At 38.1% G+C, this 20696-nt stretch overlaps 1 protein-coding gene across 1 annotated transcript in view; it reads right to left on the bottom strand.

The window, feature by feature from the left end:
- Nucleotides 1-20434, bottom strand: part of SEL1L3 (sel-1 suppressor of lin-12-like 3 (C. elegans)) — a 33534-nt gene extending 13100 nt beyond the window's left edge. The window contains exons 1-13 of the mRNA XM_010288082.1: nucleotides 19882-20434; nucleotides 18152-18278; nucleotides 15186-15307; nucleotides 13689-13804; nucleotides 10864-10919; nucleotides 9736-9868; nucleotides 8685-8817; nucleotides 7811-7956; nucleotides 7177-7389; nucleotides 5443-5622; nucleotides 4183-4302; nucleotides 3405-3545; nucleotides 2224-2286 (exon numbers count right to left, since the gene is read on the bottom strand). Coding sequence (XP_010286384.1) covers nucleotides 2224-2286; nucleotides 3405-3545; nucleotides 4183-4302; nucleotides 5443-5622; nucleotides 7177-7389; nucleotides 7811-7956; nucleotides 8685-8817; nucleotides 9736-9868; nucleotides 10864-10919; nucleotides 13689-13804; nucleotides 15186-15307; nucleotides 18152-18278; nucleotides 19882-20380 — 2049 coding nt within the window. The 5' untranslated portion in view covers nucleotides 20381-20434. The remainder of the gene's footprint in view (nucleotides 1-2223; nucleotides 2287-3404; nucleotides 3546-4182; nucleotides 4303-5442; nucleotides 5623-7176; nucleotides 7390-7810; nucleotides 7957-8684; nucleotides 8818-9735; nucleotides 9869-10863; nucleotides 10920-13688; nucleotides 13805-15185; nucleotides 15308-18151; nucleotides 18279-19881) is intronic.
- Nucleotides 20435-20696: the final 262 nt, after the last annotated feature.

Below are 20696 nucleotides of genomic sequence, written 5' to 3'. Positions count from 1 at the left end.
GAAAGAGAAGAGAAGTCTCAGGTCACACATTTGATTCTGCTTTGTGTCACTCTGCAATTCCAACCTGCTGCCCAACTTTGCGTGCTTTTGTGACCTTGCTTATCTAGATGTCTGGCACAAGGATCCAGCCAAAACTACACTTATCTGGGACTAAAGCATATAAAGGTTTGCTGGCTTTTTTCACGCTATTTTTCTTTATGGCCTCATACTGAGAGCAAGGAATAAGACTCCAGTGTTGTCTTATTCTATAGAGTCTCAGCCATGTCTTCATTCAGATTTGTACTTGTTGACAAGAACAAATTGTGACTGTTTTTCACCTGTTTCCTTTGCAAAGCCCAAACGGGACATCTATTTGTGTGAACTCCAAGAACCTGGCTGACAGGATTAGCAACCCAAAAACCCACTTCTTTTAAACTAGAACATTTCCCTAAGAATAAATAGGAAGCAAAGAACACAGAACTTTATGATGCTGTTTTCAAAATGTATTTTACCATCACCATACAGATCTGCCTAAGATAGTGCTACATGCTGTTACTAAGTTGCATCTTTGCATCAATAATTATGGATCAAGAGGAGAAAAATCTTCCTGGGACAGTTTTTATTTTGGTTGCAATGAGTCACTGTCTCCTTCCATGAACTTGTGGATCATATGGTGTCTGTAAGTATGCCAGCAGTTCAAATTACTCTGTACCAATAAACGTGAACATGCTACTTACTCTTCTTTTACTATGTTTAATAGCAGCCATGCCAGAACAGTGACATAAGGTAAAAGCTACCTAAAAAATCTCAGTGCACAAATACAAGTTATTTGCTTGCTACTGTTGGCTTCTACACTGCCCAGTCTCCTTCTGTAATCTCTGTAGAAAGAACTGCATACTACTGGCATTTATAAAGACCCTCTGGAAAAGGACTCCTTTTCCTTTCAGATCTGAACAGTGTTGCTGGCTTATCCATTAAAATGCAAAAGCAGTTAAACTTTTCAATAATTACGGTGTTATTTTTGTATAGAAAATGTGAACCAGAGCATAAAAACATAAGTAACTGGGTTCAAGGAGAGTAAGGAAATTGCTGTCTCTAGGATGCTTCCTGGAATCTGTTCCTCGGATCCTGAGTCAAGGGAATTTTGATCATACTGTGGAAACCACTCAGTTTATTCAAGCCTTTCCCAAACAGGCAGTAGAACAGGTAGTCTCTCCTGTTTCAAAGGAATGATAGAATTCTTTTCTGAAGAATTCTGGCACATTTCTTTTCTGATGGTGGTCAGCAGCGAAATCCTATTGTCATTGTCAGTAATTTAACTAGTTCTGGTTCTAGAGCTAGGAAAGTACTCAAGGTCTGGGTACTCTTTTATTTTTATACTAAGGACAAAATCACGGCCTGGGTAATCCGACTCTACTAGATCATTAAATTGGAGGGAGGCTCCTCTTCTCTGTGATGCCTGTCAATGCTTCCCCCTGCTGTGGAAAAAACAGAAGGCTTTGGGACATCCAGGTCTTCTCCTTGAAGTAGAGAAGAGCTGGCCAGAAACAGCACATACTTTTTCCAGTCACCAGCATCCCCTGGAGGAGTTATAACTCTAAGCAGAAAGAATTAGCCATAAACCACCACAGCTCAGGCGTGGTAGGACAGGAAGGCACCATTCTTCTGCATTCAGCTCTTGTGCTGCAGGAATGCACCATCACCCAGTGCAGAGTGCGGCAGTACAATCCAAACCTCCGTCTTTACTCTTTTTCATTCACATTACAACTTAAAGTCGCTCTGTTGTTATAGCAAAGCCTGCTGGCATGGATTTTCAAAGACAGCAGTTATCTCTGCCTGACTCTGGAGAGATCACAATGTCAAAAGCTCAAGCCTGGCAGGCACTCCTATGAAAAAAGATACCTGGTATGGTCTAGAAGAAAATGCTTAGGAACATGAGGCAAAAACATAGTCCTGGATCAACTATTCACTCTGTAAGTCACTTAACTATTATCAAGTTCCAAAAGATCTAAGTGCAGACAATTCTTTTTCTTCCATAAGAATTTTGGCTGATTTTGAGTGGTCTAGTCTCCCACTATGGGGAAATAAGGCTTCCACCATTTATGGTGAAGACACTGGGAGAAGCAACTTTTTTTTTTTTTTTAAACACAGAAATATGATAATATGCATTTTATATAAATCCGAGTTCATTATTATTAGCACCTGGTACAGGACATTTACAATAAAATATTTATTACATTTTACCTTGGCTGCTGCTTTCTTCATCAATTCCAAAGCAAGTTTTGTATTCTTTTTCACACCTTGGCCCTAGGAAATAGATATGTGAAACAAACATTGTTTATAAATACAGAATACAGGCTGATGAAAATTCACATATACACACTCAAAATGCATGTTAACATTGATACTATTGTTTACTAGGTGTTATTCAGCTTTAAACAGCTACAACAAAAAAAGCAGCTTTGTGCTCACCCTTCATTCACAGCTTTACAGAATCTCAATGATTCATTCTAGGAAAAATTATTTCACCAGTCAGTACAAGTAATTTTTATGGGTAAATAATGTCACAGATCTTTAATTTTCATCAACTAAGGAAAAATGAAGAGCATTCAAAGGTGCGTAGCTTGTTCACCATATGGCAATGAGTATGAGCTCTCCGCTTTCCTGGAAAAGAATGCCAGAGTGCCTCCAGAGGAAACACACAGATGTTATGCTGATGCTGTCCATATAAATTAATTCCAGACATGGGTCAAACAGACTATGGGTACTCAAAATTAACACAAGCAAAACTCAAGAAATCATTTTGTAGAGAAGAGCCCTCCACTGTCAAAGGAATGAGATGAAGACCTAACAGTTCTTCACTAATATCTCCAACCTTTAGTACCATTGAATGTCTTATGGGTGACACCACTTAGCTGATACAACTTATTTGACCCAGGTGGGGTTATGTCTGAGTTTAGCCTCTGCTGTCTACCGCTTCTAGTGGGGAAAAAACTAACTGCATGCAGACTATTTAATTCCTACTCAGAAAAAAACATTCTCTGAGATCTAATAAAGGGCATTCTAAGAAAGGATCGAACTTTTACCTATATCTCTACACCAAGGCCTATGCCTATGAACTGGTTAGGTTTTCTGAGGTGACAAGCCATTAGGCTTGTGAAAAATTAGGATCCACAGTTTAGGTAGTATTTTGATCCTGAATCTGGCTAGGAACAAGGTCACTAAACTGTTTTTAACTGCTCTTTGTAAAATTGTTGTGCATATCTGGTAAAAAACAACACTATCTTCATAACTATTGACTGATTTTCAGAGTAAATCTAAAAGCACTTTTAGACACTTTCACAGTGTGTCACTGCAGATAACTTACAAACATCCATGTCATAGGAATGACTTTTTTTGAAGTGAAAATATGAAACATGACTTACCTTAAATAACACAATGGCATAATCATATATTAACACTGGATCTTCTGTTTCTGTTGCACCCTTTGCATACCATTCTATAGCAGCTTCAGGATTTTTTGCCACTCCTTGTTGGCCCCAAAACAGCATCTGAGCCAATCGTTGCTAAAGAAAACAACATAAGCATTAATGTTATAAATGCTAATATTGAAACTGGAATTGCAGGACCAGACTTTTGCAGGCTTAAAGGGATTTTAAATATGTGAAGAAACTAGTTATACACCCTCAACAGTTTGAAAACAATTGGTTATCAGGAATATTCAGAGGGCTTCCCAGTGCTGAAATGTGCTGATATTAAATCTACAGTGGGGTTATTTTTTATAGTTGTCAGTACCACAAAAGGCTGTCTTGATTTAAGTGCAGAGGTAAGTCATAAAGGTAGATTTGATGCATGCAAATGGCTCAGTATTACAACATATTGCCGCTGGTCTCAGATCAGCAGCAACAACCACACCATGTCAAATACAAACCCAGGGAAAATGATCAGAGAGGGAGGTTGATAAATCTTGGCAAATCTTCCCTTTTGCCTTGCATCATGGTTACAGCTTTTTGCATGGTCACTCGATATTATCAGACAGAAACATGGGAACTAGTTCAAGCTTGTAAAAAAGAAGCAATTCTAGGTGGAAGGAGAAAATGTCTGTCCACTTCACTCTCCTCCACAACTTTCCTATATAGTCCATAGGTGTACATACATGATGTGTGTATAAAACCAAGAAAGGGGAAATGTATTACTTTATACCTGTGCAGCTGCATTTCCTCTTGTTGCTTCATGTTTCAACCACATAAAGACATCACCATTTTCTTTTGTTTGAGCTTTTAGCTGTTCATCATCCATCAGCCTTATAGTTTCAACAAATGCCTGAAGAGTAGGTGAACAGAAAAAAAATTATTACACAATGAATTCATATACCTGCCACCAAAATGAAAATGTTGCCCATTTCCTGTTTATCCCTAAAAATTTGTGATCAGTTCTGGGGTTTAAAATTCTCACCATCCCTCTGCTGGCCAGTGCATTAAGAACCATCCTTACATCCAGTGTACAAACCATTTGCTGCTTCATTACAGTACAAAACTGTAAGTGCACTCTGCACTGGAAAGATATGCCAAGATGTCAAGAACTGAACACCCACTACCACCATCTTTGTAGTTTTAAATGCACTTAATAATGGCAAAGAAGTGATTTTAAGTCCTTTAAAACTTTTTAGTTTCTATTGAAACCTCTCTTAAAAGATAAAAACAAGGTTGGCAGAAAGCTTGATGAAGACCTGCCCAACAGCAATCTTATCTAAGTGGCTGTCTGCTGATTTTTTAGTTCTTCAGCAATCAAAATCTCTCTATTTTTTTTTACAATGATCATTATTTCTGGTAAGCCAGGATCCTAGTACCGGCCTACCCTGAGTATTCTCTACAGACAAAGTTGTGTTACCTTCTATTTAGCAGCTCATTCTAAAATCATTTTACTGTGGTTTATCTGATCAGACAGCTATTTAACAGCCAAATCTTTACATTTTATTGTAGAAAAGGTGTAAGTATGGAGAGCATAATTCATCTTTTACATGAACTACATGATGTCTACCTATTGAAACAGCAGATCAGTTGCTTAATAAACACATCCAATTATATTAATAATTAAAAATCACAGTGAGGAATTAGGGCCCAGGAATAAGACTTAGACTTTACTGAAAGATAAGTAGTTGGACAATTCTGAGGATTTGAGCCTACCTGTGATTTGGTTTCCCCCTTGTTAAAAAATGGAGTAATGATACCTACAAATAAGTTGGGGGATTTTGTAACAACCATAGAATCATAGAATGGTTTGGGTTGGAAGGGACCTTTAAAGATCATTTAGTCCAGCACCCCTGCCATGGGCAGCGACATCAATCAGATTAGCTAATATTTGTAAATCAAGACAAGAATGTTCTGGCCACGCAATTAATATTAATACAGGAAAAGTAATTTCCACAGAAAACAAATTCAGATACACTTAGAACTCTTTTACCTGTTCCCCTTTTATAGTGTGTTGATCCAATGATGTCTTTATTGCAATATTACTGTAATAAGCATATGACAGCTCCAAATCAAGTGGATAGTTATTGATGCCTTGGTAATGTTTATAGCCAAGATTCATCACAGCAAGTCTCTCATTCCCTTGAGCGCCAACTAAACTATACAGCAGTCCCTGGCAAATATCAACAGACATAAACAAGAGTGAATTCACTGCATACCTCACAAGTTCAGCACTTTAGTGGAGATTTACAGGGAACAGAGCATTCATACTCGTAGCTGATATACTAGCTATACCATGTAAACACAGTTATAGAATCAAGCACAGTCCTAAAGTAGTTAAATGTCTTCTATCTGTACGGAAAGATTTCAAAGAAAAACTAGACTCTAAATATTTTCCAAGTATTGCACTTATTCTGCCACCACTAAGTGTGCAGCAATTTTTAGTGCCACTTTATTACAGTGTTAATTATACTCTGACACTTTTTATACTCAGCAGTGACTTAACTGGTCTCACTGATGTCAACTGGAGCTTTCACACTGAATTCAGCGGAAACGTATGGAAGTTAACAAACAGCACTTGAAAATCTTGCCCTAAGGATCTGACAGCATTAGAAGGACAGAACTTGTGGCTGACAAGGTTTCAGCACGAAGCTCCCTTGAGATACACGTTAATTGGTGCTAGAAATAAGTCTAGGTACCGCACATTTGCCAAAAGCATTTTTGGTACTACTATTATTTTTCACCTGCACAGAAACAAAAACAGTGGTGTCCCTGGTGCTGGATATTAAATTATTTCCTACACTATCTGAAGCAGATCCAATAATGAAATGACTTAGTTTCCATAATTAGCACTAAGTATACTCCATAATTAGGGTATAAAAAAGGCTCCTGTCTAAGGTTTCTTGTGTTTGAGAAACCAGAGTGAGCTTGGTCTCAGATTGGCCTCTCAGGGGTTCTTCTGATTTGGTATCCTGTAACTGCATTAGGCAGATCTGCTATTCTTTTATGAGCATTTTAGATTACACTATTATATCACAATTAAGTATCTGTAGGCAATTTCAGAATAGCCCTCTTCTAGTGACATATAAACACCTCCCCTTTATTTGACCTTGCAATGGGATTGCACGGAAACATTTCAGTTATTTGCAACCTGCCTAAAAGGTCAGGAATTCACAAGCTCTGCAGCTGCTCAGCTGAAGCATGGTCATTTTTCTTCCAAAACAAAACTGTTCTACTTTGGATATCTTTAATCATTTGACCATATTATACTCAGTGAGACATATTTGCACACTGTAAAATGGAACTTCTTTCCTGACTGTACTATGCAACCTTTCCAATTTAGGAGATTTGCCTGACGTGAGACTTTTTTCATACCCATCTACAAATGGCTGTGGGTGACCTGAGGGTTATTACTTCATCCTACCTCCTCAATGACTGGGAAAAGCAGTATGTTCCATGCTGTTCACTTTACCACCATTTTTAAGTCTTACTAAGTCATTGATTTCCTTGTTCTGGATGAGCAGGATAAAGATTCCCACCATAAAGACTTCACTGCCATCGGGCTGTTTAGGAGTAGCTGTACTGGGGAATCCCTTCAACCATGGCCTGGATCTGGATGCCATTTCACATTTTTTTAATTCAGTTGATCATAAATTCACCCCACTTATAAACTGCCTTTAAAGTTAATTAATTTCACAGACATAACCAAACATATTAAATATACTACCTTTGTACGATCCATAGATACACCGAGCCCAGTTTCAAATATAACTGCAAGGAAATAGGAAGCCTTATGGTATCCACAACAACTGGAATCCACCAAGAGAGGGACAGAGGAGCCCATATTGCTAAGGCCATCGGTGCTGGACAGACTCTTTGCAACCTTCTCAAATATCCTCCGGCCAACTTCTAGAACTGTATCAATTCCATCTTCTAACACCAAAAAAAAAAAAGATAGGATGCACAGTTATTGCAAGAGTTAAAATCAGGAATTTATTTCCCCTCCTTAATTTAATGAGACCCAGACAGATTCTGTTATTTCTTATGCTGAATGGTATTCTCCATGCGGACAACCAAAATTCCTAGAGATACAAGGTACTACTGAACAGTAAGGGTGAATAAAAATCCAAAAGACCATCTCAAAGTAACTAAACACTAAAAACATGAGGATATCTCTATTTCCTTCTATGTAACAAGTCATTATTCATTTGCAGCAGAACATATAAGCCACATGGAACTCCTTTACTAAGTTAGCTGATATGAAAAGAAATTATAAAACATGAACTGAAGTCAAAGCATACTAATTTATATGACATATATTGTGGACTTCTTTAAGAACAATAAAATAAAATATGATTACCATCTGGAGCACTGAAATCCATCTCTTGTAACAGTTTGAACAAAGTGTGGTACTTTTCCCTGAACTCTTTTCCCCACATAAAGGCATCACACTTGGATTTTTCTCCATACTTATGAATCAGCTCCAAATAATAGTTTTCATAGTAACCTAGAGGAAATAACATATTTAAGACATGAAAGCTGACTTGGCTGGTCTTTAGAACAACCTTCTGGTAGCAAAAAAGATGTTTCTAGGGTAGACTATAAATTCATGTTAAAGGTGAAGACATCCTTAACACAAAGCAGTGCTAAAAACTCATACAGCTAGCACGGGCTGCTTACAAATACATAAGATTTTTTTTCTACTCTCTTCCATATTCCAGTCACAATTCTAATTGGAAACATAAGCTAGTTGTCAGTACACATCTGAGCTATATTACTCTTCTTTTGCTGAAGTGGCTGCTTTGGAATAAACCTGTCAGTTACTGCACATTAGGCAAGTGTGGCAGAGACATTCTAGCAAAAACTACCCATTTTTGAGAAAGGGCTTAAAATACATGTGGCTTTAGGGACATTTGGCAATGAAACGGAAGAAAGGCAACTGAATAGCTTACATGTAAGCTTGAAAGTGTGTCTTTGTCCCTTTATGCACCTTTCCTATGAAAGAAGAAATATCAAGAACATAATTTAAGTTTTTACTCCATGGCACAAAAGTCTTTCCAGGGACAAACCCACAGTTTTAGCTGCCAGTAACAAGGCTAAACTCTTCAAATTGCCTTTTTTCTTGTTATGGAAGAATTTAAGTTTACTTTTGGTAATTGTTATCCAGATTCTAGTGAAAGGAAAGAAAACAGGTCTACAAAGATGACAGTTTAAAGTTCATAGATAAACACTTACAATTTCTTTGCGCTTCTTCGCCTTGCCTTACAAGATATCTGTACTCATAAACTATTTCTTGAATGTCCATACATCTCTCATAGTAGAGTTCAATTTGTTCCACTGTTTCTTTGTCATGAAGAGAGTTAGAAATCTATAAAAAGGCAAATGATGGATAAATGGCATCTACATATCTGTTGCTGTCTATGCTTGGCTAGAAGGAAGTGTTGTAGGCAAATAACAATAGGAAACAGATTGCTTGCTACAATCAGCTTATCTGTCACATCATGTTAATGTTCCAGAAAACCTGATGCTGGCCATAATAGACTATGACTTTAAACAGTCAGCATAATCCAAGAAACCATGGATGAACTTCCAAAATTGACCAAGCCTATGTAACTTTTACCACTGATTTCAACAAAACCATAAATTAATCAAATGTGTTCAATACTGTATCAACAAAAACTCTGGGAAACAAAGCAATGTTGAAAATAAGTTAAAAATACAATTAGGAACGTTGCTTTACATTCTCACTTCCAGAAGTCTTAACTTTTAGCACTTGAAGTGGTAACTAACATGCCTAGATTTCAACAGAAAATGATGATATTTTGCCTATATATTCCCAAGTACTATTATACTTCTGTCCTGGTTTCAGCTGGGATACAGTTAATTTTCTTCATAGAAGCTGGTATGAGGCTGTGTTTTGGATTTGGGATGAAAATAATATTGATAATGTACTGATGTTTTTAGTTGTTGCTAAGCAGTCAAGGACTGTCCAGCTTCTCGTGCTGTCCTGCCAGCGAGCAGGCTGGGGGTGCACAGGAAGCTGGGAGGAGACAGCTGAGCCAGTCTGGCCAAAGGGATATTACATACTATATGACGTCATGCTCAGTATATAAAACTGGGGGGGGGGAGGTGAGTGAGTGGCTGCGTGGTGCTTAGTTGCTGGCTGGGGTTAAACCACAACAGCTTCATAGCAAGTTTATCATGTGGTAAGAGCTTCAGCTGAAAAAAAAAAAATAATTCAGCCATAGCTAATATTTAAACATTTCCAACTACTACTTTTGTTTACCTGTTCTGTTTCCAACACATTGAGACGATAGTATTTCACAGGTCCAAAGAACGCTTCAATACCATTTACATATCCACTGCCTCCAAGAACAAAGTATCCAGCAGTGTCATCATAATAGAAATCTTCCCTAAAACTTGAGAACATGAAAAAGAAGTAAGCTGGCTATCACGAGATACTATGAAAAAGGAATTCGCATCTCAGAATTCCCAGCCATAACTGACAGCCTTAAACTCATTACCAGTATTTTTTTCTTTTCTCATCTGTTTACTCTCAAAATCTACTCTGCAATTTAGTGTGATAAATTCTGTAGTAAATTTAACAAATCCTTTGTCTAGAAACATATTAAACCATCAGGGTGTTTTATTTTTCTGACCTGTAGCTATCTTCTGGTGATTTATGCATGATTACACATCCTCAAAGATTTCAGTTCCACCTCTCCTTTGCACTTTTCTAGAATTGGCATATGAAAACTTAAGTTATCTGTCTCCTAGAGTTTATCTACAAATTTACAATTTCTCGTTTGTAAACCATAGCAGAGAAGGAACAACACTGAAGTCTGCCATGCAATTTACTGTTACATAGTTTCCATATTAAAAGGGTTTTTTAAAATTATTTGCACAAGAAAGAGTCAATTTTAAATTACAGTGAAAGAGAACAATTAAAGATCCATTTAAAAAAAAATCCAGTTGCTTAGAATAAAAGATAGAGCAAGAACATTTTTGGTAGAAATTTCACTCTCTACCTAAGCAAAGCAGTAACAATTTCACTGGTGAAATCCTAGCACTCTCATAGCAACAGCAAAACTTCCCTTGACTTCAGCAAGGCCAAGACTTCATTTGAAGACTGATCCTAATGCCACTGACCTTCCAACCAGTTTTTAGTGAGGGTTATCAGACCCTACTACTAGATCACACATCATGTTAACTCAACTAGCTCACAGCATTAATAAAATTACTCAGCTCATGCTAATGTAAGCACAGTAATGCAAACTGTTTTTGAAAGCATAGAGTGGAAAAAGACCACAGACATTTTGAAAATCATTTGGAATCTCAGTTACAAACTTGTGCTCTCCTTCTCCCATTTTCCATGTCTGAATACATACACAGCAAAGGGGAAAATGCTGCTTACGTAAAAGATTGATGATGACGTCTTTTCAAACTCTTCCCAACACTGCTTACTTCTATCTAAAAGAAAGCAAAATATTAATAATAAATGAAATATTACAAGGTACCTTTATTAAGCCATTTGAACTCATAGTTCAGAATATTACAGCTGCAGCTTGTTGTATCTCCTCTGCACTAATGAGGATGGCGTCATGTATCCGATATAGAAGAATTAATGTAATGGAAAGAAGAATATAATGGAAAGCATTGGCACTGGCCTGTCCTGACCAACCACGAGCAATGAAAAATAGCAAAATAGCACAGAAGTTGCCTATTTCAGCTATTTCATTCCTGTGTTCAGTTACAAAACATCTGTACTTTGCTGAAGCTTTTATTCTCCCGAAGTGTGAATGGCTGTTTTGCTTTTATATAGCAGAGATGGTAAATGAAGAGAATACTGATCTCCTCAAGAAATTGTATCTTGTAGGTGAAGAACAGCCATAAAGCTAATATAAGAGGCCATGATTTAAAAAGAACCTGCGTTCAACTCCTACTTCTAAAGGAGATGTACTTTCAGTAGACTTGCAGTGCCAGAATGGTTAAAGGAATTCAGATGCCCAAGAAGGAAGACAAGATAAGATTTTCATACATGTTCGTATTGCAAAAAGTTGCCTAAGGACTCACAAAACAACCCTGCAAAATTTTCTCAAGTGCCTAGGTGTTTTTAGGGATTCACTTGCATCTTCAGATGCTGTTAAAATCTGGCTCTTAATTTCTTGATGCCTCAATTTTCCAACCTTCCCTAATTTATATATTTTGTCTCAGATCATGCTGGACTAAATGTATCTAAACCAAAATGAAATAATCACAGAATCATAGAATTGTTTAGGTTGGAAAAGACCTTTAAGATCACTGAGTCCAACTGTTAACCTAGCATTGCCAAGTGCACCACTAAACCATGTCCCTAAGCACGAGATCTACACGTCTTTTAAATACCTCCAGGGATGGTGACTCAACAACGTCCCCAGGCAGACTGTTCCAATGCTTGACGACCCTTTCGGTGAAGAAATTTTTCTTAATATCCAATCTGAACCTCCCCTGGTGCAACTTGAGGCCGTTTCCTCTTGTCTTATTGCTTGCTACTTGGGAGAAGACCAACACCCACCTCTCTACAACCTCCTTTCAGGTAGTTGTAGAGAGTGATAAGGTCTCCTCTCAGCCTCCTCTTCTCCAGGCTAAACATCCCCAGTTCCCTCAGCTGCTCCTCATAGACTTGTGCTCTAGATCCTTCACCAGATTCATTGCTCTTCTTTGGACATGAAGTGCCTAAATAAGGAGATTCTTCTGTACCTTTTGAGGATCATAGCATTTAAAAACTTACTACAGGAAGACGTGTCAATAAGATAGAACTGAACCACAGCTTTATCTGTTACAGAGAATGGTTCAAAGTACTGAAATGTTTTTAAGTTTGGTCCTACGTCCTCTTTTTTCCACAGGAATGCTCATTAAACAATTCACGGCTCCCTTACTTCTTCCAGAAGTCAAAATTTATTGACCACAAGTTTTATCTCACACATGAACAAATTAACTCTTCTCTCTGATGGATGAATACTTTTTCTTAATCTAATTGTACAAGCAACCCTCAAATTTCCAATATGTCAAGACTAATATACCCTGTATCAATATTGACAGTAACTTTTACATTTGCACCTGAAGCTGAGCTTCAAAATCCATAGGCTCTTCCCTTTCCCATGAACTTAAATTATAACTACAGTTTAAACAAGCTGAAAAAGACAGTTCTGATTCTAGAAAACATTTTTTTCACTTTTCCTTTTAACAATATATTTTAAAGTGTATTATATTAAAAGGAAATACACATTTCTACCTGATTTTCCTGCACTACAATCAATCTGCTTACCACTTATATACTTAAAAAAGGTGCAAAAAGAACAACAGTAGTTTAGCCTGTACATTGCTCTCTCAGTACAGCAGTTTCAGCATTATCATTCATTTACGTCATACTTCAAATTTGCTTAGCTGTTCTTGCCATTGATTAGCAATTATTTTTACAATTCAGAATGTAATCTATTCAACCATTTTCAAGGAGAAAGAAGTTCAGAAATAGAAGACTAAGGTTTTTGATTATTTTCACACACTAATATCTTAATAGCTGGAGGTTTAGATGAGAACTTGACCAGGGAGACTGTGTTTTCAGAGCTGCTCCTTCCAAAAGAAAGATTTTGTGAAAAAACAATTGTGATTTGTTAAAATGTAAATTACGTATTTTATCTACTACAGAGGGATACTACAATAGTTTTTTGTCTTTTAATGGTAATCAATCCCATGCCACTTTGTCAAATATGCAAAACTTGGAAACTGCACATGCCTCCTGTTAGCTAACACATCTAGGCAAGAGGCATGCTACCGTACAGAAGCCCAGACACTTACATTTTCATATCAGAATGGTAAAAACGCCTAAGCCTCCAAGTGTAAAGTCCCTCAGAGCTATTCACACCAGGTAACTTAAAGTATCTAGGTAAGGTATCTAAGCCAGGAGCCCCAGCTGGTATACAGTCAATGAACTCTCTGGAGAGCAACCGTGCACCAAGATAGCCACTGAATACACAGTAATTCTAGGCTCTTACCTTAAGCGTCTAAGCTGTTTTCCCAAAGTTGGATGGTGTGAACATCCCCAGAAAATTTCTAGTTTTAGATTTTTTATTCTTGTGCTACGTGAGCATGTACAAATTACAGTATTCCTCTCAGCCTCAGCTGTTAAGGGGTTTGTCAGAGGCATAATGAAATTAAACAAATCTCAGTTTTGATCCTGTAACTCAGTAGCACACATACCTGTCCACCCTTAAAAGAGAGATCCAGTCGAAACCACTGCTTCAGAGGAAGGCTGAAGCTAGTTTTCACTGCAAGGTCATCCCCTCTCATGAGGTGCATCTGAATATGCACATAACCTGACAGAGGAAGAAGGGAAGAAAAAGGAAATAAACACCACAGCAATGTCAACATTAAGAATGGGCTTCTTAATGTATTATTCATAGTGATTCTGTCTTCTTCATCCTCTTCATCACCAACAGAGATCTGGGCACTCACCAAGCCAGACATGAGCTCTCAGAGAATCCCAGGGAAATGTGCTCCACATTTCAGTTACACGTCTTGGAGCCCAGGCTCCCACATGAAATCACAGACTCAAAACCAACTGTCTGAGGGATAAACACACTAAACATAAGGCAAACAGGGAGGGCGCAACAGCTGATCTCAAACACCAGAAGGCAGACATGACTTGCAGCAAACAGCAGAGGGGAACAGCAGACAATGGTATCTACTCAACACTCAACTGCTAGCACATGAGTGTGCAATGATCAAATACAAGATGACTCCACCTTCTACTACCTGGACCTGCAGAAGCTAGAGTCATGGTCTGAGCTCTTAAGGCCAGAACAGGCTATTATGATAATCTTGTCTGACACTGAGAATAAAACTAGCCTAGAAAATCTCATTTCAGGCTGACAACTTCCAGTCGAGCTGCCGTTTTTGTTTGTTCTTCAAAGAAAAGCACTCAGTTTATAATGGATAGATTCATTATCTAGCCTGGTTCCAGCACAGAGAAAATAGAAATAGCAAAAATAACAGAGGGGGAAAGATTAGTTGTGAAACTTGCAAAGGGGAGAAAATGTAATGTCTTATGAGAAAGCCAGGTGTGCACTTTTAAAACTCTGCACACTTACTTCTTCTGTGAGCCTGCCAGCCAACCCCCAGCTGCTGCATTTCCTTCTCTATCAGAGGCTGAAGGGCCATCTTCTGGAAGGAATGTTCCTCTACTGCAAGTGTGACTAGACTAAGAGCTACCTCTTAACTTTTTTTTGGATGAGGGAAATTGACTGTGCTTCTTGAACACTGCAATATAGGCAAGACCTTGAATCATTTGAACTTTTTGAGGATGTTTCAAATTTTTTTAAAAGTTTCCATGTAGTGTATATATAAAAATTGAGAACAATATTAAAATAATACTTCAGTAATAATAACAAAGGTTGTGCATTGAGATAAGACTGTTTAATCTCAGTGTATGTTCCTGACCTGTAAGATTCAATCTATTCTCCTGACAAAGCAGACATTTTCTGGAGTTAGCCAAGACTAGATGGTATGCAATCAGTTTTACCCTATTAATTTTATAGCTACTCTCCTATTGAGACACTATAGTAAAAAAGAAGCATTGTGCAAGGGATCAGTTTCACAAAATAGGTCTGATAATGTATTTATAAATGTTATTCCTAGACACAGATCTAGAAAGACTACGTTAGACCCCCTCTGAAGGCCATTCATAACATCCCTTACCTTCCTCATTTAGAAATACAGCAGGAGTACTATACATTTCTTTCGGATCAATAAAATACAGTATACCACACAGATCCTTTTCACAGTGATGGAGTAAATATAGCCAGATAGAAACGGTGAACCTGCATGAGCAAAAATAAACAAAAAATCCACTCCTGATGAGAAAACTCCCTAGATAATTTGAAAAGCATGCATTTCACTTTAATTTGGCAAACCTGTTTTGCACATGTAATCTTCAGAACAGAACACATCCTCTGCAGTGAAAAACTTCAGAGCAACAGTACTTAAGACTCTTAGATCTGTGATCTCCTTTTAACTGTGCACTTTTGTGATAACAAGAGAGGAGAGTAAGGGAGTGTTATCTGAATCAGTTCCAGAATAGTGGGTCAGAGCTACTGCCAGATCCCACACCAATAGGGAACTGAAAACAGGACCAAGACAACTTGGAGCCAAGCTCCCACATGCAGGCTACAGTAAAAAATCCCCAAAAGTATGGTCTTGTAATCTTGATTGTGGAAGCCAGTAAACTAAGCTGTATCTTCTATACTAAATGCCAGCTGGAAAATGTGCTTGGGACAAGCACTGAAAAATGAATCCAGCCTCTGGGTAGTACAGGTAGGTATGAATAGCTGTCACAGAGCTATCACAGGACAAATAAAGGTGGTGCCTGTGCAAACTATGGAGCAGTGCAAAATAAAAAAACGAAGACCCAACAATGTTATCTACTTAGAAATTTCTGTACAAAGCTGGCTGAGGCACCAAAAGCAGAATTTATACCACAGTATCTAATTTTAAGGAGTTCCTCTGTGCCAGACTAAATCTGCTTCAGTGCTCTTGACAGAAACGTGACCATTTATTTCCATAATGTTTCCACAGCAGTTAGACCAATGCTGAACACCTTTGAAAACCGTACCTCCTATGTACAACCCAGCAAAGCATTACAATTATTACCATCTCTGATAAAGAAGTTCTCTTTTCTTAGTGACTTTTAGAAGGTGATATTATTTGGGGTTTGTATTTCTATAAATAAAAAAAGTCAATATTTGTTTATAATACCTTAAAATTGGGCCAGCTTTCCTTGCTTCTCTCTCAAGAAGTGGCTGAACATAGAGCACCTTGAATCTTTTCCTAAACTAAACCAATATAGGTCTGACACCTGCTCTGCTGCTTAAAAAAGAAATGCAAGGATGATGCAGTTTTCCCCAGTAGAGTCTACGCTTTAAATAGCTAATAACACCATATCCTCCAGAGATGGTACATGGGTGAGGTAGAAGGGTTTGTAAATCACAATCACTTGTATATTGATTGTTATGACCTACAGGCAAACACTGTGCTTCCAGAAACACTGCTTATGCTTATATATCGCTCCTTTCATCTTTGATTTCTGGCAATATAGCAAACTTAAATGCCACAGTCTGCATTTAATCCTTGATTGCCAGTCTGAGCACGTAACTGCTCTGGACAAATTTCTTGGGACAGAGTTTGGGACAATGCTGACTCATTTCACAGCCCCCATTGCTGCAGAATGCCATACAGGGTGAGTAGTCCCTTACAGTTCCAGCCTGTCCTTGCTGCAGGCTCTCCACTCATAGCTACCTCAAATGACAGTTGTCCATCTCCAGTCCTTTCCCTTACAAATCCCTGAATGAAGTCAAACGAGTAACTTCAGTTAGATCCATCTGCTTCTGTTAGTCTTTTGGTGCAGCAGGGTACCGCCGCTCACATACAGAGAGTTGAAGGAAAACTCTCTTCCCCTTCTTAACAGAGCTACCCCAGGCTGTCACGCAACCACAACACACAGGCAATGCTTTATGTTAACACTGGAGACATCACCTGAAGGCAAGAGAGGGTTGAACTGTGTGAAGCAGGTAAAGAGCTGCATAAATTCATGACATATATTCCCAACCAGAGCTTGAGCGCCTCAGTGCCAGAAGCAGAATGAAACTGTGCTGGTGACCAAAGGGCAGCAGGGCGTGCAAACCAGGCTGTCACCCACCCTGAAGAGGCCACGAGCTAAAAATTGCTCTGTACTTGTGACTTCAGAGCTATAGTTTGAGGGCTAGTTATCTGTATGCAACCTGTGCTATCTGGCAAGTCTTCCTTGGCACTCTTCTGGTCACAGGCCAAACACAAACCAGCAGGCAAGTTCCAGTTCCTGCGATCATTTCCTATTTCTGTAATAATGTTGCCAGGGTAACAGCATCTGGTGGGAGATATATTTATGTATCTCAATATTTCCTTTTTCCTCTAAAGCTGCAAAATGTGACTGAAGAGTTGTGACAGTTTTGGGAAAGGGGAGAAGAGTAGAGAAAGACGATCTTCCCAGAGTGATTCCTCTGTAACTGAATAGTGTCCAGGGGATAAGGGGTTTTATTCCTGTCCAACTAGGAGAGTTTACACAGGGACGGTGGAAGGAAATAGTGTAAGCTCAAGCTGGAAGACTTATCGGGGCAGAGGACTCTATCACTAAGGGCTTGTCAGCTGCAAAATAAACTAGAGTGTGAATTAATGGGGAAAAAGCTGGTCCACACTGCTTGCCCTTGCAAGAAACCCTGCTCTGCACTTGGTCCACAAATAATGTTTGAAATGCAGAAAACATCTCCTCGTAATGCAGAAAAGCCCAGGCTAGCTAGCCATGAGACAGCAGTCATCAGACTGTTGACACCATGTAAAAGCTAACTTACCCTCCTAACTGTACCTAACCAGCTCAGTTACACCTACTATTGGTATCCCCTACACAGCACTGCACTAACACGTACTGTAATGATCTTTCTCAGGTTCAGCTTAATCCTTTCCAAAATTGAAATCAGAGAACAGAAGGAATTGCTAACTAGTTTCCTTTTGAGCCTTTTCTCAAATTAGTAGGCAGTATTCCTTTAATTTGTGGTATAGCCTAAGAGTTTAAGTACATTCTATTGCCTTCAGTAATCAATTACAGCCCGCTTCAATTATTTGCCTATACTTACATGGGATAATCAATCTGATGTTGTCTGACTGTCTCAAGTTCTCTGTTTTCAAATTGCTCAAATTTCTTCACAATTCCCGTTTTCTCCCCACTGGAAGCATATATAAAGTTGAGAATCTGGACACCATCTGCAAGATACAATCTTTCTTAATCTGCCAGACAACAAGCATTGAAAACTAATTAATTAGCTTACACTTGTACAGTCAAACATTCACAACAGATTAAAAAACAACAGAAACCTTCAATAAAGTCCTTAAACACAAGTTCACTCGCTGTTATTAAATACATTACAGTCTTAGACCAAATAACCCATGGAAAGTGAAATGGAGTCCATTTCCAGTTGGTATTAGAAGCAGGGAAAGAACAGACTTGTTTAAATCTAAGACACTTAAAGAACCAGTTAGTAAGGGAGAAATCTTCATTTATGTTATTTGCTTAAATCTCATCCTATCTTTGGTTATGCCTACGTGACATTACTCCACAGCTCTTGGACTTGATCTCCATTTTCAGCTCTCCAGTTTACACTGCATGTATGGATAGATACCAATTCTGTTCTCAGCTGATACACATAATCCTGTAGTAAATCAGATAAAGCTGCCCCTGTTCAGAAACAGGGAAAAGATCAAGGCCATGACATATCATCATCTTTCCCAGAAAAAAACCCAAACCAACCAAACAAAAAAAACCCCAAACAAAAACCAAATCCCAAGCAACTTGTTACAAGCTCATTTTTTAAAATAAATTTGAATAAAATGTTATTTCCTTCTATTTCTTGTTATACTTTTTTCATCTCTAATATAATTAGATAATACATAACGTTTCACAGTGTTGTCAGAAATCACATGCTGTCTCCAACAAGTATTTTAGAAAGCCTCTGAAAGCAGCAACAATATTGCTTCCCTGTTCATCTTCAGAGGATTTACATGCCAATGCAGTGAAAATAAATTACACAAAAAACATTATGGGATTTTCTACGAGAGAATCCTTTAGAAGCAAATAACTTTTTTCCTTCTAGGTTCTGCTTTGAGAATATATTGAGCACAAAAAGAATTGTCAGCAGGTGTAAAGCTAGAGATAGGCAGACAAAAAAAATCAACTCTGAGAAAATCTAGAAAGCAGAGTTGTGACTCTGACTCAAAGTTCAGTAACTTATACAGTTGGCAAGATGCATTTTTTTATTTAAAACTATTTATTTTTAAAACAGAAATGCTTGTCAATTATGGTTTTGGGGGAAAAAAAAGTAGTACTATCAAGTTTATTACTATAAAGACTTAAAAATATGTTTCTGAGTGTGTGGCCATCATCTCAAGCAGAAGTAGAGTACCTGTGTGAGAATTATGTATGTAAGAACAGCAGGACTGACCCTGAAATAACACAGTAAGGGACTGAACAACAGGACAGACAAAGGAATAATGTCCACTAACATCAGTGGTTTTAAAGTTATCTGACTACACTTAGAAAATAGAAGGCTGTGCTGCTACAAACCTCCAGGCTGGCTGTGATGGAACAAACCAGCTCTGAAGGACATGATGGCTTCACTCATTTGCAACTCTAACCCCAAAGTTATGAAGCTTACATATTCAACAACATATTCAACTTGGCAAACCAAGTAAATAACTTTACATAACATTTACTATTTCCTACAGGTATGTACTTTTTAACAGCTTACCAAATATGTTACTTGGGTCCCATTAGTTTCCTTGGGGGAAAAAAAAGTGACATTATACCTACCACTTTCATGAGGGCACTGAGGTATCCTGTTTGCCTTGAGCATCCACAAATAGTCAGCACCCCACTGAAGACAAACTTTGTGGTCCTTATATGGGCGTTCAAAAGGTGGAACTGCTTCTAAAAGAGTGTAATTCTTGGCAACTGCATCCTGGTAGTCTTCATTCTGCTCAACATCATAGCTGCTAGCTGATTTGTGATTAATCCATGCATATAATATCACACTGTGCACTATTATTGAGTTTCTGATGATATAATCATCCCTGTAAACCATGATGCTCGGAAATTTCAAATGTACTTGTCGAGTTCTGCTAATGTAAAGGTTTTTTTCATCCTTCCATCTCCTTCTATACACTGGTACACCAGTCCTGAATTCAGAAGAAGCTACTGCTTCCAAGTTGATGATACAAGGCTTAGAACATAAATACTGAACCGAAACCTCAGAACTGTTAAGAACTTTCTTTTCTAAAATGTTTAAATGAATGAAGTCCACGTAATCCATGTTTTGTGGAGTAACTGCTGTTGTCCGTAATGTCTCCTTTCCAAACGATAGCACAAAATTCTGGAAAAAAGCCCAAAACACAAAACATGTTAACCAGAGAATCTGAGTTTACATGATTACTAATATACTCACAGCAATAAGGAAACACCACAGAAGTAGAAGGTTTATATACCATACTCAAACTCCAAAATACCAGGATTCTTTCAGACAGGATGTAGATGTGGATTACTAAAGATCTACCACCAAGGTTTTAACAGTAACAACTCCTCTACATCAAGTTTTCAAAGTTACATATGGGTCTACAAACAAACTGTAT

The sequence above is a fragment of the Phaethon lepturus genome, unplaced genomic scaffold (genome assembly GCF_000687285.1).
Source record: "Phaethon lepturus isolate BGI_N335 unplaced genomic scaffold, ASM68728v1 scaffold7025, whole genome shotgun sequence".
Taxonomy (NCBI): domain Eukaryota; kingdom Metazoa; phylum Chordata; class Aves; order Phaethontiformes; family Phaethontidae; genus Phaethon; species Phaethon lepturus.
Note: the sequence above shows the minus strand (reverse complement) of the source record. Positions and strands in the feature narration are given on the sequence as shown.